This window comes from Drosophila elegans, unplaced genomic scaffold (genome assembly GCF_018152505.1).
Source record: "Drosophila elegans isolate 14027-0461.03 unplaced genomic scaffold, ASM1815250v1 contig_468, whole genome shotgun sequence".
Taxonomy (NCBI): Eukaryota; Metazoa; Arthropoda; class Insecta; order Diptera; family Drosophilidae; genus Drosophila; species Drosophila elegans.
The window spans coordinates 3,384,736-3,404,689 of NW_024545855.1; the positions used below are offsets into that span (position 1 = coordinate 3,384,736).

The 19,954-nt window shown below is 38.8% G+C and overlaps 3 protein-coding genes across 16 annotated transcripts in view; 1 reads left to right on the forward strand and 2 right to left on the reverse strand.

Annotated features, from left to right (window-relative positions):
* Positions 1-6,543, forward strand: part of LOC108142948 (RNA-binding protein Nova-1) — a 32,349-nt gene extending 25,806 nt beyond the window's left edge. For 10 of the 13 annotated variants that reach the window (XM_017267075.2, XM_017267077.2, XM_017267079.2 and 7 more), the window contains 5 exons: positions 2,209-2,274; positions 3,266-3,409; positions 3,471-4,111; positions 4,705-5,233; positions 6,322-6,543. In XM_017267075.2, coding sequence (XP_017122564.1) covers positions 2,209-2,274; positions 3,266-3,409; positions 3,471-4,111; positions 4,705-5,233; positions 6,322-6,542 — 1,601 coding nt within the window. In that variant the 3' untranslated portion in view covers position 6,543. The remainder of the gene's footprint in view (positions 1-2,208; positions 2,275-3,265; positions 3,410-3,470; positions 4,112-4,704; positions 5,234-6,321) is intronic. The other 3 variants (XM_017267082.2, XM_017267080.2, XM_017267073.2) reach the window with 1 other exon arrangement.
* Positions 6,544-13,669: 7,126 nt separating this feature from the next.
* Positions 13,670-14,688, reverse strand: LOC108143020 (probable maleylacetoacetate isomerase 1). Its single transcript, XM_017267211.2, has 3 exons — positions 14,335-14,688; positions 13,949-14,279; positions 13,670-13,895 (listed from the first exon to the last, which is right to left on the reverse strand). The coding sequence occupies exons 1-3, from the start codon at positions 14,588-14,590 to the stop codon at positions 13,766-13,768; spliced, it is 717 nt and encodes a 238-aa protein (XP_017122700.1). The 5' UTR covers positions 14,591-14,688; the 3' UTR covers positions 13,670-13,765.
* Positions 14,689-15,820: 1,132 nt separating this feature from the next.
* LOC108143094 (probable maleylacetoacetate isomerase 2) lies at positions 15,821-19,768 on the reverse strand. Of its 2 annotated transcripts, none has more exons than XM_017267314.2 (4): positions 19,389-19,768; positions 17,639-17,816; positions 16,988-17,318; positions 15,821-16,372 (listed from the first exon to the last, which is right to left on the reverse strand). In XM_017267314.2, exons 1-4 carry the CDS (start codon positions 19,440-19,442, stop codon positions 16,243-16,245), a joined length of 693 nt encoding a protein of 230 aa, XP_017122803.1. In that variant the 5' UTR covers positions 19,443-19,768; the 3' UTR covers positions 15,821-16,242. The 2 variants fall into 2 exon arrangements, with proteins under 2 accessions (XP_017122803.1, XP_017122804.1); XM_017267315.1 differs by lacking the exon at positions 19,389-19,768 and adding an exon at positions 18,182-18,205.
* Between the last annotated feature and the right edge of the window lie 186 nt (positions 19,769-19,954).

Consider the following 19,954-nt stretch of genomic DNA (forward strand, 5'->3'; position numbering starts at 1 on the left):
TTTGAAAGAAAATAATCCAAACATCACCAACATCCAGCACACATTTCTGATACACAAAATAAAACCAAAAACCAAACACTCATAGGAACAGAAACAACAACAACCAGCCAGCAAAAACCACCACAATCGACTATATAAAAATCTCATATGCTAATCGTGCGCTTTAATGTGGGCGTCCATTTCAATTTTGAATGTGCCTTACAATATTATGTCTTATGTATACACCACTTTCCTTCAGCATGCCCTAGTGATTCACGAGTATTGCATAAAGATTTACGCGCGGATTTTGCGACACAGTGTTTGTTTTTTAAGGGAACGCGTTATGGAGATGGCATAGTTAGGTGCAGAAAATGAGTTTAAGTTTTTAGCGACTATTAATTTTTGGCATCATTTGATAGATTATTAATTTTTTACGTATCTGATAAAAAAGTAAATGGAAAGTTAGGTCTTAATATAAATGGAAAAAAGAGTTTTTATATGATCATCTCATTCTGCTAAAGTTTTTGATTGAGGCTTATATTAACTCAGAAGTAGTTATCTGTTAAAGCTTTGCTTATAATTTAAAATTATTTTTAAAATATATTAAATAATATCTGATAGTGTTTAAATATGTCATAAAAAAAATTAAATTTCACATAGTTTTAGTTTTATTTTAAAGACCATGTCGAGCACTTTTTGAACAGGGTTGATTTAAAATAAGCATTTAGCTGGTTTAAAAATTATTTCAAAATGTATTAAATTACTTCTGACAGTGTTTCAATAAGTCCAAATAGCAACTGTGTTTTAAAGAGCATTATGAGCGCTTCCCGATGCGGGAAATTAAATGGAGTTGTCGCTTGCAGGATCTAATCATTTAATCGCGTGTCCCATGTCCCCGCATTACGCATACGTCGCGTGGTACGCGACAAGCACTTGCTGCGCGGGCTTTGCTTTAACAATTTGCGTGTTGCAGATTGCTCCATGGCATTTATTGTGGTTTGGGGTTGGAATGGCATAGTACTAGTGTGTGAGCCAGCTTGTCGTTAGCCTAGTTTCCCTACCAATCCTGCACACAATGCATACGAAATTAGTCTCCAGTCTGCCATCCTCTGCCATCCTGCCACCTCCGCCCCCGGGCCACGCCCACTTGCAGCTCAATGGGCGGTGGTCTGGCCAATGTGCTGCAAGTGTTATTTATGACAGTCACATAATTTAAGCTGCTGCACAGTGTCAACAGCAAGGCAGCAACGCAGCAACGCAGCTTCGTTCTTGGCCCTTTGGTCCTTTGTGGCCCATAAAACGCTAAGCAAATGGCTTTGTTGTTCCTGCCTGCATATTATTTGCCAAGCTCCTCTTTATTTACGAGTATTACCCATTGCAAAATACATTTTTGCGGTTAGGAATTTAATCAATTTCATGAATTTCATGTATTTTATGAATTTCACTCTATTCAAACGTATAAATGATAGATAACTGACAGATGCGTCCGGCGCACTTTCAATTATTTTCAGTGGCGGAAATTGGCCAGCATGGTGCTAAATAATGTGTGGGCTGATTCGCAAATCTCGACTAATTTCGCTTTCGTTGCTTACATTGCTCTCTGCACATTGCGAATTCTTTGCAAATCGCACATTTTCACACATGCATGCAAAGCAGGGCAAATGGTCCAATGGTCCAATATTCTACCCCAATACCCCATGCCCATCCCAATGTCAGATGTGTGTGCTCGCCGCTGTATCTAATTAGAGAAATACTTTTGAAGGACACTCTGCCGCTGAGTGGCAACGAGACGACCAAGACGACACACATTTCAGTGGCGTCAGGAGGCTGGGGGAATGCAGCGGCTAAATTTAAACAAAGCGAGTGCCAAGTGTCTTGGGCTTTTTCCCCCAAGTCACCAAGTCACCGAGTCTCAAAGTTGCAGCCAGTCAGGTGCAACGCGCTTAGATCATTCCGTTTCGTTCTTTTTTATTCTGTTGTGTAATAGAGCGTCTCCGCTTGACACATTTTATTAATTGAAATTTGTTTGCTTACTACTGTCGGCTTGAGGCTGTGTGTGACGCAGATGATATCATTCGCTCGCAGTGAGCTTCCACTGCATCCTCTTCACGATTCGCCACATTATTCACATCAACTTGCCCTGTGTGTGTGGAATGCATGCTCCCCAGCTGGCGCCTTAAAATCCACAACTTATAATCATTGTTTCCGTTTTTTCTCTTTCCATTTCAGGTGAGTCAGTTTGTTCTGGAATTGAGGTTGAAATTGAAAATAATAACAATAATCATATTCATCATGGTAAGCTTTGTCACACTTTCATTAAATACCATTAAATCCATCTTTGTCTAGCCAAAAAATAAACAAAAAAAGATCGACTAATTCAAGATTAATACCGAACAAAGCGTAGCTCAATCGTTTTCTTTGTATGTGTAACAAACACCGCTGTCTGTATTTTTCGCGCTTTTTGAGCCTGACTTTGGACAGTGAAACGAAAACTTAAAATTTAAAACTGATTGTATGACCCAACGGACCAACGAGCACATTAACCTTCGACCCTTTGACCGACTTTTGCTTTGACTTACATTTTCCACAAATTATTCGTATTCATTTCGTTTTGCTTTTGCGGGTTGCCCAAGCGGGCAGAGTATAGATGGTAATTTGCGGGGCTCTTGTTGTGTTTTTTTTTTTATTTTTGTATTTTTTGGCCAATCCGACGACCTTTGGAGGAGAAGTCAACGGTGGTCTTTCTCATGTCTTTCGTGTGTCGCCAGCATTGTCCGTTCCATCTCATCTCGAGTGCATATATCTCCTCATGGCTTGCCCATCACCATAGAAAAAAAATCACAGAAACAGACAACAGTCGAACACCATGCCTGCCCACCACCATAACCAAACCAATCCAAACCAAATCCATAATGCACTAAACCGAAGTCTCTCTCTATCTCGAAACAATAACCATCAACTAACCAAGTTAAAGCTGAGAACTCCACGAACGTCCCTCGTTACGAGCGTGTCCAGCCGAACGAACAAACGATCGACGCTGAAATGCTGTTATTATTTTTAATTTGTAACCTGCCGAATGTGCTAGCAACTAGATCTCTAACCAATAATAACAAAACAGATAACTAGATTGTGTATGCAATAGCCAAGGGCACACAGACTACTTACTAACCTGTATAGTTATAGTACAGAATCCCCTAAACTAAAATCCTAAAAGCAAACCCCAGAGATTCCCCCGAGACTAATCCATTGGTCGCCCTGTGAACTCCTCTCGATTTTGTGTTTGCAGGCGAGACAACGTACCACATGAAAATACTGGTGCCCGCGGTGGCCTCCGGGGCCATCATCGGCAAGGGAGGCGAGACGATCGCCTCCCTGCAAAAGGACACTGGTGCTAGGGTCAAGATGTCCAAGTCCCATGACTTTTACCCAGGTGAGTAAAGCCATCTACTCACTATCGCCATCCGAAACTAATTTCATCTTTCATTCAAAAGGCACCACTGAACGCGTTTGCCTGATCACCGGCTCCACGGATGCCATCATGGTCGTGCTCGAGTTCATCATGGACAAGATCCGCGAGAAGCCCGACCTGACCAACAAGATCGTCGACGCCGAGTCCAAACAGACCCAGGAGCGCGACAAGCAGGTCAAGATCCTGGTGCCCAACTCCACCGCCGGCATGATCATCGGCAAGGGCGGCGCCTTCATCAAACAGATCAAGGAGGAGAGCGGCTCCTATGTCCAGATCTCGCAGAAGCCCAAGGATGTCTCGCTGCAGGAGCGCTGCATCACGATCATTGGCGACAAGGAGAACAACAAGAACGCCTGCAAGATGATCCTCTCCAAGATCGTCGAGGATCCGCAGTCGGGCACCTGCCTGAATGTCTCCTACGCGGACGTCAGCGGCCCAGTAGCCAACTTCAATCCGACCGGCTCGCCGTATGCCACCAACCAGAATGCCATCAACTCGAGCACCGCCTCGCTCAACTCCACGCTGGGCACCACGATCGGCGGCGCCAACTCGGCGGCCAGCCTGCTAGTCAACGGCACCGGCATCAACTTGTCCATCAACCTGGGCTCACCCAATCCGGCGCCCAATCTAGCGGTTGCCACTCAGTTGCTCGAGCATATTAAGGTTAGACATTGATGCTTTCAGGGCTGTAGTTCTGAGCAAAGTCCCTTTTGATTTGGTTATTTAAGTTCGAGAGGCTCATAATTCATAATAGATAGATGATAGGTGCCAGTCAACAGTTTATTTTAAACTTTAACGCCCACAAAGTGCGAAACTCTGGTATGTTACTCTGAGCATGTTAGAGGCCTGTTAATGCGCGCTATTTATTTTATCGGTCAATATCTATCGACTCACCAAAAATCAAAATTTCAAAATCGAACCACTATTTTAGAAGTTATTAGGGAATTTTAAATTATGACGTCACTGCAAATTTGAAACAGTTCATATATTTGAGAGGACGGACGAGAGAGAAAGAGCTGCTCTCTCTTTAATTGCAGTGTTTACCCTGCAGTTTAACAGATGGCGCCAGCTAAAAAACGATATTTTTTATTCTCGATCATTTCATCTGATCACTTGTTTGCTCTTCAAGTAATATCCTGATAAAGTTCGATCCTTAACAGATCCTTATCAAAACGGACTTTGTTTTGCATTCCACTTCTTTGTTGCTGTGAGCATGGCGTATACTTAATCTGTGCTTTCTAACCCATCCCCTTTAGGTTGCCATGCGCGGTTCTGGTTACTCGGAGACCGTGACGAACGAAGTCGTCTCCGCCCTGGGAGTGCTGGCCAAGTACGGAGTCCTCGGAATGGGCGTGGGCGTGCCGCACACCAACGGCGCCCACTCGACGCTGGGCAACTTCCTGGGTGTATCGGCGCTCGATCAGCAGACTGCGGCCGCCGCATCCGCGGCCACCGCCAGCAATGTGTTCGGCGCTGTGGGCCAGGTGAATCTGGAGCAGTTTGCCGCCGCAGCGGCCGCTGCAGCTGCCGCCAGTAGGCCGACGCAGTCGCAACTGGACGCTGCCGCGGTGCAATTCGATCCATTCCGCCACTTGGGCTCGGCCACGGCGCCGGGCGCCACGCCCGTCTCGCTGAACAACAACAGCTTCGGGCTGACGGCAGCCACGGGCACAGCGACCACGGCGCAGCTGGGCGGCCTCAGCAAGAGCCCCACTCCGGGCGACCTCAGCTCCAAGGACTCGAAGAACGTCGAGGTGCCGGAAGTGATTATCGGCGCTATTCTAGGTGCGCGTCCATACCATTATTATCCCTACTAAAATTGCAAAAAATCCAGAGAACCAAGAACCAACACCGCAATTTTCTTTAATCCCACCCCCTAACCCACCACCCGTTTGACCCCCAGCACCTGTGAAAATTCCAGAGGATAAAGAGGAGTTGCCCATCCCATTTTTGATAAGCCATTGAGCCATTAGACATAGAGACGTACACAGAAAAAAAATAGTTTTAAAATTCCATGTTTTAGGTGCTCAAAACATTAAAGTAACACTAAGTAAAAATACATTTGTATGAAGCAATTTGAAATATTTTTAAAATGTTTTTGCATCTAAAACTTTAGCTAGTTTTCTCTGTGTAGCCAACCATAGACACAGGCACTTCATTCCAGACTCAGATTTATTGAGTTTTACACCACTTCCTGCATACAAGACATTCCGTTAGATATTCTCAAAGGTTTTCCTAATAAATTCATTGAAACTTATAGCGAAATTTCTAGTCAAGTTCTTGCCTCTCACCCATCCGCCAGTACCAGCATCCTAATGCCTTTTATTTCAATCTATTTCCACCTTAAACCCGCAAACCCACTGAAAATTCGCACAGAACAGCAGCATCAGTTAGCTTAAGAGAGCAGTGGTAGCAGTTAGTAGCTTTAGCAGTTAGGTAGGTTGTAGGTCGAAAAACACATTCACTTTCCCATATTTTGTTTATTGCTTAAAACGAATTTGTTTCGATATACTTACGTTTAGCTGGGCGGACTTCAGGCCCAGTTGGCTAGTGCAATTATTGGGTAAAATATTATTACATTGTTGGATTTACATTCGTTGTTGCGCAGTTAATTTTACCTCAGTGTCAGTTGTAAGGTCGTTAGGTCATTAGGTTAGGCACTCTGACCCCTTTATTCCAGCATATCGACTTTCGCTCTTTGGTTTGATTTTATTTCTTTTTAAACGGCGTCCTTAACACCTTACTGCTATAAACACGCCCATACCCAATTTATATACATATATATTATTACTATTATACCCACATATATTATCCATTATATCCATTTACAATTTTAAAAAATATTTAACATAAATCTGATGCAAATATTCCAGGTCCGAACGGTCGTAGTTTAGTTGAAATTCAACATGTTTCTGGCGCAAATGTGCAAATTTCCAAAAAGGGCATATTCGCACCTGGCACTAGAAATCGCATTGTAACCATAACTGGTCAGCCGAGTGCCATTGCCAAAGCGCAATATCTAATTGAACAGAAAATCAACGAGGAGGAGACAAAGAGGGCGCGACAAATTCCATTAACCACTGTTGTGAATTAAACAAAACAAATCCGAGTTAAGCAACCAACAACCAGCAATCTGAACAGAACAACAAACAAACAGGCAAAAAGCAAAACAACAACCAAACCCCTAAATCCCAAAAAAAAAAAAAAACCACAAGCAAGTTTTCGTCTAAAATTTGTTAATTTATTAAAAGATACAAAACGATGAACATGAAAAACCCAAAACTAAAATAATATGAGAAGGGATAACACAAAAAAAAAAAAAAAGGAAACACCAATTGTTAAGCAGTTAAACTATAATAATTACCAATGTATTGCAAAACCCATACACTTTTTGAGTAAAACTGTTCCAAGGCCTTCACCTAAAGAGATTTGCTTTAAAACTTAACGCCCTTTAAGAAAGATAAAAACGAAATGAAAGGAAAAACAGTGAAAATTTGTATAAATACTATGTACTATGCATTTGTGTGTCACGCTCGAAACGTTTAAAATTGAAAACAAGTTATATTGCCTATTGCCAGTTAGACACACAAACTAGTTGCGAAAGAAAACCAAACCGTTTGGGTTTTGTTTGTTTGTGATGCGTTTGTTTGCGTTGTGTGTTTTGTTTTTGGTACTCCCGACCAACATGCTATACGATACGATAATACATGGCGCATATATACATATACATATGTATATGTACACAGTTGTTGAGTCTTGTTTATATATATTATCTACACACATATGCCCATACATATATATATATACATATGCCGCCACCACCCACTTACACACACCCAGCCCAACCCCCAACAAACCACACACCTAATTATTAGCATTATGTTGAGATAAAACGATAAAATGTATAATGAGCGAGCGTTTTCAGTGAAAACTTCAGGTGATTCTTACCCTCGAAATAAGGTAAATATTTTACTACACCCCCGAACATCCGAACACAACAAGAACAACAAGAAAAACACTTGCTATTACACCTACAACAGGCTAGTGAAAATACAATTGCAAAACTAAACAAAATAAGAGTGACTTTGTTGACATTTTCGTGATTTCGTTAAAGTTTTCTGTTTTTATCTGTTCTCTGTTGTTTTGCCCCTCTCCATAATTGCTTACTGCTGTTAATATACTTAACTATTCACCTCTGACTCTGCAGCCCCCTGAATCCCCTGTATATGAACACTTTTGTTTCGGAACGCTTGAACTTGAACAGTTGATGTTGATCATGATAATGTTGTTTAGTTTTAGAGACGATCCGATCGGTTCGGATCGAGTGGTGTTAATGTGTTGCGCGCGCACGTGAGTCTCCTTTTGGTTTTGATTTTGTGCTCCCGATTTGTTACTCCTTATATCTTTTGTTTTCTATATATATTATTTATCAAAAAAAAAACACATTGCGATTTGTTAGCTGCCAGTCTGAGAACTGCACTCCTTACTGTTTTTTTTTTTGTCATTTTGCGTTTGTTAACCACATTCTTTGGTAAATTTAGCACATTTGTTTCTTACATTCTAATTTTAAGTCTTACATTTTCTCACGCCTAATGCATCACAAATATATATATGTTAAAAATCGATAAAGAAAAAACATAAAAAACAACCTTAGCAAACAATTGTTTCTTTGTAAAATATTCATATTAATGCATTCATTTAGGGGTTTCTTCATCGAACGTCAAAACAAACAATCTACCAAACAATTTCCCTTGTTATTTTTAAGTATTGTGCAATTATTAAACATTATTTCAACAAACATATTTCACAACAATTGTATGTACATATATACTATTTAGAAACGCAGTGTAAAGACAAAAGATGTTAACATCACATTTAAAAATTTCCCTATTCATATACACCAAAAAAAAAAACACATACCACCCACACAAACAAGGACAAAAGTATCCATACGAACACCCCTCACCTACAGAGAGAGAAATGCCTTACTTGTAATGAAATTTTTCTTATTTACTTTATTCCTTACACATATAATTTAGTTTAACACTTCTTTTTGATTAATAAACAAAGATGAAACGAAATTTAAATAAAATTTGATTACAAAAAACCACAATAAAAGAACTGCAATGTTTTTTTCGTGTTTAATTATTATTATTATTTAGCACCGCCATTAAAAAGCCATCTACCACCCAAAAGCGCCGCACCACCACTAACCCAAACGTCTACAACATTATCATGATATATCGAAATCAACTCAATCAGCCAGTCAGTCAGTCAGTCAATCAATCTATCAGTCAACTCAGCTCGATTTCAATTTCGATTCCAATTCCGAATCACTGAAAACGCTCATCACCGTAGTGAAATATAAAAGAAAAGTAACAAACAAACCACAACGGCAACCAATCCTAAGCTAAGTCTATATATTTAAGTTGAAAGTTGTTCTTATTAATTTTTGCTATTATTGTTAAAACTTACCTACAATTGTTCTTATTTGTGCAATATTTATATAATACGATTAAAATACAAAAATCAAATGAAAAACAGAAGATAACTATGATAACAAAACGAAGTAAGCAAACTTAACAGAAGAATACGGAAACAAAAAAGAGTAAATTTGAAAGTACAGTCGTAAATGCTAGTGTGCCTTGAAATATGCATTAACATCCAAAAAGAAAACAATACGAAAACGTAAGGGGAAGGAACAAGGATGATGATGTTGGTGTTTAATTTAGAACTATTATTTTTTGAGTATCATAAACATAAAAAAAAACATAAAGAGACCAGAGATCAGGACATGCAATAGACCGTCTAAGAACAGCAGAATTTCACAGTAACAACTTTGAAAACGTAGCTTAACAAACAACAACAGCCAAAATCACAACAAGCATAAAACACAGATCCCCCTTCGTCCACCCCACAAAAACCTGTCAGTCAACCAATCAATCAGCCAATCAGTCAACCAATCAACCTACCAAACCAACAGCAAACGAACATTTATTTCGTCTTCTTCGCCTCACGTCAGAAATTGGGAGATCTTTTCAGAGCCCCCAGAATCGAAGCACTATATACTCTAACCTTTATCTATCACAGACGCAGACTTAAAATACCTTACATACGCCCACACACACACACATGAAACACACCTGAAACACACCTCTCTCCCATACATTCACACATTCTTACTAAATATCAGTATCACTTACGCGTGCTCACTGAGTTATGTTTAATGTATGAGTTTTATATGATATCTAAACATAGTAGAGGAAGGAAGGAGAAATAAACACAAATATATATACTTATATTTGTACTGGATCTGTGATATGTATTTAAAAAAAAAAACAAAAAAAAAAACAAACAACAAAACAAAGCAAAAATATATTTATTAAAAAAGAAGAGAAGTCAAACGATACTTGAAATTAATTATGAAATAATTAATTTTTTAATGAGACAACTAAGAGGAAAGAAAAGCTTTACTTGAAAAGCAAACGAAATCTCCCCGAAATCAAGTTCTCAATTCAATTCATCGATGCATGGACAGTCCATCCCATAAATGCATACGTATTCACTGCAATTCGATTCGATTCGATTCCAACTCCTATTCTTAGAAATGTCCGATTTGCGATCCATCAGATAATGTGTGTGACGAAGGGAAGATGGTAGATGAAAGATGAACCCTTGGGATGCGAGGTCAGATCCGATCCCATCGGTTCACAGGAGTAGCCCGAGTTTTATGCTTGTTTGGATTTTATTGTTTGAATGCGTTTGCTATTTGCTGTACAAATCGAAGCTTCACGCAATCCCGCAAAAATGAGGAAAAAAAGGTATATGTGTGGCCTTATAGCACAGTCTGCCCCCGAATCCAAGTTGCACCATTAGCGAAGACGCATGATTGCTTTGTGCTTACCACATCGATATACAACTGTTACTGCCACTGTGGCACCCACAAAACCCACTTATCAGGCACATTTGTCATGCAATTCACCCCCTCTAATTCACCTCCCCAAAACACCATTCATACGAAACTAGGAAACTTTGGAAGGACGTGCCCCATTAAGTTCGCCAGTTCATCAGTTCACCAGTTCAGAAGTTTTATTAATTTATTGAAAGGCATCTATAACAATAAAGGATAGAGCGTAGAGCAGGGAAGAGTAAAGAAAAGAAAAGTAATACAGCTGTTATTTCAACGACGGAGTCTATTAGTGTTAAACGTAGTAAACATAAAAGCAACTTTTATTAACTATATACATACAATACATAAATATCTAATGTAATTCAAATTCGACTTTGAACATTTAAAGAAACAAAAACCGAAACAAGAACAACAAGAGAGTTTGCTCTTCGAAATCCGTATGTTGCTAAAATACAAATATGTAAAGAGGAGTTCAATTTATCAATCAAATCTCGTATAGTGCATACATATATTACGTACATACATAACTCTACATACTTAAAGCGAAAAAAGCGAAAAGCGAAAGATGAAAGTAACTTTAATTATAATTTGTTATGCTTTGCCACCCACACTGTTATTAGAACAATTAAACATTACGATGCGTATGCATTATATATAAATGTAAACACCTCCCCCCCATATGCATTATATATATATAATAAATCGTAAACATAACAGAACAGAATATGTTGGAAGGCACCTGCATTGTGCGAACCTTGCTGGTATATTGATAGGTCGGAAAACTAACTGAATCATTATATAACCTCATATAGCATTGTATGTATAAATCTATCGGATTGGCCAAACCGGAGATGGCTGCGGAGATGTTCATTCACCAACCACACCAGAAGCATACAACATTAGTAAAATATTAAATACTATATATATACACATACACTAAAAGTATAAAAAGTAGTCGTTAGTGTGATAAATAAAATTAATATTAATTAATTCGAGCAAATAAAAGCGGTTTAACGATTGAAACAAAACAAAGGGCCGTGCAGGGCCTCACTTTCAGAAAAAAACAAAAAACAAAAACATCGAAGAGTGCAGCTCGGCACGGACCCCAAAAACTATTTATTTACCTGCGTTTCCATTTGGCACAGTTCATTTAGCACAGATGGGTCTACAACAGAAATACAAAGTATGTAAAGTGGCCGAAACAGATTTTAAAACTCTTTCAATGACCGAATAAATCGAAAAGGCACGAAATATTGCTGTGCAGTATTTGTAGACATTAAATGACGTTCAATGACCCTAGCCTAAGTCATAACTCATATAACTGCATCACAGTCATAGTGAAGAAGTATATAAAAATGAAATCTTGTTCAGTGTACAAAATAGTTAACGCAAGGAAAATATTAACGGTCGGATCGTAACAAGTAAAATCCAATTTTCGAGTCTTCTTCACTTAAACACTTTCTCAAATGTCAACCAAAACAACCTAAGAAGTTGCATACGTGAGTACCTTAGAAAACAAAAACAAAAGTTACATAGAAATTACGGCCTTCACGATATCTGGCCAATATCAACAGCAACAGGTCCCCAGAAAGTCCAACATTTCGCTCAACATGTAGGAATTCTCATTTTATACAGGCGATTAGAGATTATAAACAAAATAATTCGAGAAACACTAGCACTCTCTTCACTCAACGTCTAAAATCCGTTGCACACACTATAGGAATTACGAAAAACAGCAGCTGCAGAAACATTTTTCGATCTCTAAATAGGTTTATATAGACAAGAATTAATAATAATGATATATTCGAAAGCGCGGAACATTAGCAAAAAGCAAACATCATGGAAACTCATTCAAAAGTAAAAGTACTAAATCTTTTATGATTTGACTGTGATAATAATAATGACAAAATGAGAAATGAAGTCGGAGGGTGTAAACAAATTAACGTATATAGAGTATTTAAATGTATGTAAATACAATGCCGCCTAAATAGGCTAAGCAAAAATGTAATATTAACCTAGGTGCGAACAAAATGATGGCTCCAAAAACAAAAAACAAAAATGAAGGCAAACAAATCCAGCGAATCAGTTTGCCAAGAATGTAGAGAATGTTGTTTAAATAGAGCGGTAATGAGAACGAAAATACATTGCGCAGAGAAACAAGTTTTACTTATACATATTAGCAAAATATTTAAATAAAATTTTAGAAAAACCAAATCAACTCCCTTTCTGAGTGCAAAAGAACCCGAAATAAATGAAGTAAACAAAATAAATTAAATGAAAAATGGAATCAACGATATTTAGTTATGCTCTATTTACAAAGTATAATCAATTGAAGTTTTTTAAAAATCAAGTAGCAAAGCAAACGATTTTATAGATTTATTCATTTAGCATTTGAAAATCGCAAAGGGAAAAATCACACATAACCACACGGTATAAAGTAGGTTTTCTTTATTTCTCAATTTAATTTTAGGAGGTATAGATTTGAATAAAAAAACCAAACAAAACATGGAAAATAACAGATAATAGTCTAGAGAAGTCTTTAAACAACTAAATCAAAAGGTATCCCTACAATAAGATTCTTTAAAGTAGCTCATTCAAGTTTTAACAAATCGAAAAACATAATTTTTGCAATTAAAACCAAACAAACGATAAGAAAAAACTTGTACAATTGCGAACGAAAAGTATGCAAAAAGTTACTCCTCTCTACATACATATATATACATAGCTATATAGCCCCCAAGTGAATCATACTCGAACAAAAAATGAATGAAAAGAATTATAATGCAGATTGCGACTAAAAACTTAATGGTAATGGCGAAAACTAAGGCCAACAATAAAATGAAAGCTAAGCTAGGTAGGCGATCGATCGATACCGATGATGTTAGATACACAGTACAGTACAGAACATGCATGTATATCGAATGTAATGGTTATGATATGTAATGCGTCCGACGTTGCGCATCTGTATGTATGTAATAGTATTTATAGTAAAATTTGTTGAATACATATATACACACAACGCAGACACAACAACCACAGAGAAACACAACCAACCAGGAAAGCCAATAAGTGCATACTACATACACAGAAACATTATAACGATCCGCATCCAGGATGGAAAAGAAAATTAGAAATGCAAAGTTAGGAAGGTACATAAATGAATTACGTGAATTACACATTACACATTTAAGAACGATTATATAAAAATGACAAAACTAATAAAAATTATATTATAATTCAATGAAGTTTTACTACGATTTGGTAAGCGGGTATAGACAACATTTTGTTATAAAGTTATAAAAGGTTTTAGATTGATTTGGAAAGCGGGTATAAAGAACTTTTTATTAAAAAAATTAAAAATAAATGCGATAAGAATGTCTTGAACAATTGATTTGTTTCAGCTTTAACTATTTTTTGGCAAATTCCGGAGGACAGCCTGGCTGTGTTCTGGGATGAGTGGATCTAAAAAGTTCCAGTTCTTGTAAGTCTTCATTTAAGCGATTTATAGTTGGATATGGTGCCAAGTCAGCTTTGTATCTATAAAATCAAGTTATAAATTAGTTATGTTTGGCAATTTAATAGTGTATTACCTTCTGGCATTGCGAACTTGTGGCACTAGGCAAATATCAGCCATTGTCAGATCATCTCCCACACAGCACCATCCCGCCGATTGGGAAAGCACCTGCTCCAGACCTTGAAATCCTCGAGCTATCCAATGCTGGGCCCATTTCAGACTCTGTTCCTTGCCTATAAGCTCTAGGACAGAGCTATTTTGCAGCGGCTGAATTCCGGAGCAAATGAGCTCCACAATTTCCCGAACCTTAGCCCTTTTTACCGGATCTTGGGGTAGAAGAGCCGGCTGAGGACGAGTTTCCTCCAGATAGTGCATTATTGCCACCGAATCGCACAGTGTGTGCCCATCTAAAAATCATTAAATGTAAGTCATTGGCATTGTGGCATTGCACCAATTACTTACCAATCTTTAAAGCCGGAACCTTTTGCAAGGGATTTACTTTCCTATACTCTTCTGTATAGGCATTATCGTTGACTGTCTTGAGTAAAGAAGTGGGCTTAATTTCGTAATCTATACCCTTTATTGCCAGTGCAACACGCACTCTCCAAGAACACGAACTAGACCAATTAGAGTATAGAATAGGCTTCGAATTTGTTGACATTTTGCGAGCCAAGCCGTTTAACCCAGAAAACCTGTATAATTGTTGTACTGCAGCCATATTTTAGTACAAATAAAATTTAATTTTCTTTCTGTTAAGTAAAACTATTAATAAGACAGCGGAAGAAACCTGTTTACTTGCGCTAATTGATAGCGATCCTAATGCCACAGCTGATATGATTGGAGATTGTTTTTTGCTTGAACTATCGATTAATTGCCTGTTTTAATATGGTTCCTCTAAAAGTAGGCCATAATTTTCCAAATAGATGTAGAGACATTTTACATTTGGTATGAAAAGAAACCTTAGTATGAAAAAATAGCTATAAGCTTAAATCATTTGGGAAAACCAACTCAATGGCTTGTATTTTTGTCTACCAATTATAATTAGATTTCACACTTGGGTTGGTTATGAAAAAGAAACATTAAAAACAAAAAAAAATAAATTTTGTTTTTGAATATAAAAGTGAAATAATTTTGGAAAACAACTCAAAGGTCAGTAACTCTATATTTTAAAATAATAACAATTTTATTGCCACTTAATTAATTTCGCCGTCATAGAAATGCTCTTCGTTTTCAATTTTTCAATACTTACTAAATAATAACATTTTTGTTTAGTTTGAAGTTTATTTATTTAAAGTATTTGGAACTGTTACAATATTTCGGAAACTATGCATATTAGTTGTTTTGTATTCAATTTGGTATTTGTTTGGTATGCGGAAATGCGCAGCTTGCCCTATATACCATATAAATTTGTATGGTGTTATTCACGCATTGTACTGTCATGCAGGATAGTAAGTATTTTTTTTACTTGGCATCGACAGGCTTACATCTACTCGTACAGGGGTTGTGAAGAGATTCTCACTATCAAATTTACATCAACTTGCTAATAAAATTACTGTGCACTTAATTGGTTGGCTTTGTCATTCGGCTATGTGCATTGATTTGCGAGAAATATTTGGTTAGTTATGCTTTGCGACTTCATAACCATCAAAAAGGCTGTCCAGCATTGTAAATTACTTATGATTTATTCGATTTAGTGTATAGTTTGTATGTTGGTTTAGTTCACTTATTGGTTGACTGAAGTTTTGTACTTTTTGAACGATTTGTTTAGCATTTGCCCAACTTTGACATGAAGTACTACTTATACATACATCAAATATATTTGTAAATCTTCGATAGTGTTTGGTTTTTTGTTTCAGTTTTTAAATCCCTGAATTGAATTTTGCTTTTCGTCATGAGTTTTCCTTGAATTTGTTATGTCTTTTGTTAGCCTAAATAAAATGCATAAAAATAAGTTACATTTAATATATATGAGTTCATCTTTAAGATCATGTTCACAATGACAAACTAGGGAAATCTGAAGAATATATTTTAAGTTTTGGTTTTCGTTTTCGTTCCGTTACTGAGACTTTTGCATTTGAATTTCGTGTTGGAATTTCGTATTGTTAAAGATAGTATTTTTATGCATTTATGCATATTTAAATGCTGTTAGCAATTTCTTAAATCACATCCGACTGTTTCTGCTTAATGGAGTCCTTGTCATCCGTTCAATCTGTCCAATCCTTACGCCATTCGCCGTTCGCCATTCGCCATCGCCCATCATCCATCCTGCCCACCGATCAGATTCATGTTCTTAGTTTGTCCTGTGCCTGGGTTACGAACTGCAATTCACTTTTTCGTCTTACGGCGCTTTGCAGTTGGCGTCGCAAAATTCTATTTGTTGGGCAGCTCCGGCGGACAGTCCGGTTGATTGGAGGGATGGGCCGCCCGGAAGGCCGGATTGCTCTCCAGTTCGCGGTCGATGCGCAGTATGATGGGATAGGGACGCAAGTCCACGTGGAATCTGCAATAATATCAAAATAGTATCACTCGTTAAAACAATGAACCTTCTTATAATTTTGTATTCAAATTTTTGTTTATACAAATTGTTAACTCATAAGTTGTTTTCTTTTAAATCTTCAAACTACAAATTTTAATAGATCTTATAAAGTGTATATATGTATGGTCTTAACACCAAGTTTCCACGCGAAATATTTTCTCAGTCTTAAAACTTTTTGAACGAAACTTAAAAAAAAAAGTATTATTACAGTTAGTATAAAAGTTGAAACAGGCTGGATAAGTATGTTCTTTTTTATGTAAAACCAATTGAAAAATCAAAGGAAAAACGAATTATAAATTTGTTGTTATAAAATGTATACCAGTGTACTATGAGATACTATTTCAGAACAACTGGTTCAATTTTATAAAAATATCATATAGCTGCCATTGGAGCTATCGAGTAATTTATTCGCAAATCGACTTAGCTTAAATGCTTATAAATATAAAAAGGTTGTTGACATAAAGAATATTTAATTTTGTAAGACCTAAAAAAGTATGGACATTCGTGTTGCCAAACTTTGTTTCTTTTTCCTCCTAATATATTTTAAGGCCAGTCACTAGCTCATTTCACCATACTCACCTTCGAGCGTTGAAAACCTGAGGTACTAGGCAGCAGTCGGCCATGGAGATCTCGTCGCCCACGCAGTACTTGCCGGCGGAGGTGGAGAGCGCCTTCTCCACCGCCCGGAAGCCACGTGTGATCCAGTGCTGGGCCCACTCCTTCTTCTTCTCCTCGCCCACGTGGATGAGCACGATGAGGTTCTGCAGGGGCTGGATGCCCGAGCAGATGATCTCGACGATTTCGCGGACCTTGGCCCTCTTGTGGACATCCTGCGGGAGGAGGGGTCGCTGGGGGCGGGTCTCCTCCAGGTAGTGCATTATGGCCACCGACTCGATGAGGGTGTGTCCATCTGGTTAAATGGATAAAAATTAAGTACTCTTAGAAAAATGTTACATTAATTTAAGGAACAATAGAGAAAAGCCAACCATCTTCAAAATTACCTAAGGTTTTTTAGGTAAATTTTTCAGTTGCAGTCAAAACAATAGTACTGGTAGTATTAGTTGTACCTATGTTATGCGGAGATTTTCCAAAGTAGCTATTTTTGATAGCTAAGTTAAAAAAAACTATTTTTTTGACTGCAGCTGTATGTTATAGGCTCAATTTTTCGTATAACCAAGGATTTTTTTTCGTAAGGGAATGTTTTTTAGGTGTTTTAGAAGCACCACTTACCAATCTGCAGGGCAGGCACCTGCTCCATGGGATTGACCTCGCGATACTCATTGCAATGCTGCTCGCCGCCGGATTTGATCAGACTGATCGGCTTGATGTCGTAGGGTATCTCCTTCAGATTCATCGCAATGCGCACGCGCCAGGAGCACGAGCTGCGCCAATACGAGTAGAGTATTGGCTGTGAGTCGGAGGAGGGATTGGAATTGGAAGTGGGATTAGTAGACATTTTAGCACAACTGGCCAGAGCCGAATGGCATGACGGGCCCACCAACTCTATTACGAAATCTATTTATTCTAATTTTAAGAGGCACACATGGCACAGAACAGGTTGCCGCCGTTGATAACGAGTTGGACGGAGATGGAGGCACAACAAGCGGTTCGCCTAGTCAAACTGGTTTAATCATTTGCATTTAGTGCTGTTTTTTTCTGTTTGCTCCCCCCCTGATAAACTAGAGCTCTCAATTACGCACTTATCGCGGTTCTATTCACAGATAACAGAGATTTTCTCAAATCGTTTGTCGACTGCAGCAACTATATACCCACATGATTCATGGTGTCCAGACAGGAGCAACGCCAGCGACAGACTGACAAAAAGCACGGCGGCAAGTTCGTCTTGCACCAAAAATAGCGCCCGACAACAGCTGCAGAGCAACAGTGGAGAGCTTCGGGGCGAAAAGGGAGGACCCTGCTCTGGAGGACGAGCCCTAAAATGATATACACACCAGCTGGCTGTTCCGTTTTGGCCTGGCCAATCAACTTGGTAGAGCCTATCGACGTATGATGTACCGGTGTACCACCCACACGGCATGGCATACTCGGAAAGCATAATGAGTTCCCTAAAAGTTCAATGAACCCATGGGAAAGTAAGGACGATGGGGTCCGAGTTCCGAGTTCGGAGCTGCCCGTTTGCGAGTTCCGAGTTCCGAACTACGAACTGCGAGCTCCGAGCTCCCGAGTCCCGAACTGTGTCGCACCCCAAGGTCGGCTAGGGGCATTAACCTTAATCAAGTTGTCGTTGTCGTGGTCGTCGTCCTGAGTTTGAAACGCGAAGGCAGCGCCAAGGACACAGGACCCCTGCTCAAGAGAAAATTGGCTCAGAAGTTTCGCCAGAGGGTGTGCTTTTTTAGGGGTTGTTTGTTGAGTTGGAGTTTGAGTCAAAAGCCTGGACCAGGGTTGTCGCGTATTTGCAAAATAAAGCAGTGTTTGGCTTGGGCTAAAAGCCAGCTCAAGAGATGCGTTTTATTATTAATCAAGAAAAGTGTACTTTAAAATTTTAAAATTTTTTTTGGCGTAATAAATGCATCTGTCCCAAAAGAGTTTCTAAATTGTTTTATAGTAAATTTATTTGGTTTCTTACGACTATTCTAATTGGACTTCCTAGAGAGAACATTTAAAAAAAATATGGTTTGATTAAATGCACATGTCTAGCGTTAAGAGATTTTGAAGTATTTTGAAATGTGTATGATTTTTTCGGTTATTCTTACACATCCCATAACTATCCTTTTTACAAAATTTTTGCCGCCTGACAACCCTGTTGGCCAAACTTTGGCAGCGTGCACGCGAGGGAGGAAAGCTTGCCGCGTGCGCAGAATCTAATTGCAGAATCGGTGATTGCGGGGATGAGTGCGGCCCAGACCAACACTGAAGTCAGAGATTGCTGGCCACAGCGTGGTATGAGTGATATTGCGGGAATGAATTTTCACCCAAATGCCAAACAAGGCGCCAATGACGCTGGATGGGATTCACTTACCTTCGCTATGGCCGATAAGGACATTGCGTTGTGGTGGTACTTTGAGTAGTTCATTTTGAAGCCGTTCAGTGCAGACGCACAACCCCGATGTAGAGTACAAACGGTAAAGGTAACGATCCGAGCCGGTTATCGGAAGGCGGCAATTGCTATTACTCCAAGGGTATATTGGTATATGGCGTATATCCCTCAAAGTTCGATCTTGCTAATATATATCACACTGAAACACCATCCACTGATTGCCGAAAATATATGGCTTATCCTGCTTGATTTGCAGCCGCTCAAATGCACTCAAAACCTCACACTGAATCGGCTTGGGGAAGCACTAAGGCAAAGGATAGCGACTAGCGACAGGATATGAAGCCAGGACGCAACTGAGCACACTGAACTACATAAACGAGTGCGAAAGCGAAAGCAAAAGCGAACGCAAAAAGGACAATGACAAACGCCAACAACAATGCCATTTTGAGTGTGTGTGAGGGGAAGGGCGACAGCCAAATGAAGAGAGAAAAACACAGAGAGAGAGAGAGAGAGAGAGAGAGCAGTGCAGCGGGAAAAAAAGCTCTAAG

Bases quoted from the DNA above. Each gene is read 5' to 3' on its own strand.
- LOC108143020 (XM_017267211.2), bottom strand. From the start codon at position 14,590: ATGGCTGCAGTACAACAATTATACAGGTTTTCTGGGTTAAACGGCTTG. The intron at 14,280-14,334 runs GTAAGTAATTGG...AATGATTTTTAG, and splicing joins GGTTCCGGCTTTAAAGATTG to ATGGGCACACACTGTGCGAT. The intron at 13,896-13,948 runs GTAATACACTAT...TTGATTTTATAG, and splicing joins CAAGTTCGCAATGCCAGAAG to ATACAAAGCTGACTTGGCAC.
- LOC108143094 (XM_017267314.2), bottom strand. From the start codon at position 19,442: ATGAACTACTCAAAGTACCACCACAACGCAATGTCCTTATCGGCCATA. The intron at 17,817-19,388 runs GTAAGTGAATCC...TCCGACTCACAG, and splicing joins CCTTATCGGCCATAGCGAAG to CCAATACTCTACTCGTATTG. The intron at 17,319-17,638 runs GTAAGTGGTGCT...CCATTTAACCAG, and splicing joins GGTGCCTGCCCTGCAGATTG to ATGGACACACCCTCATCGAG.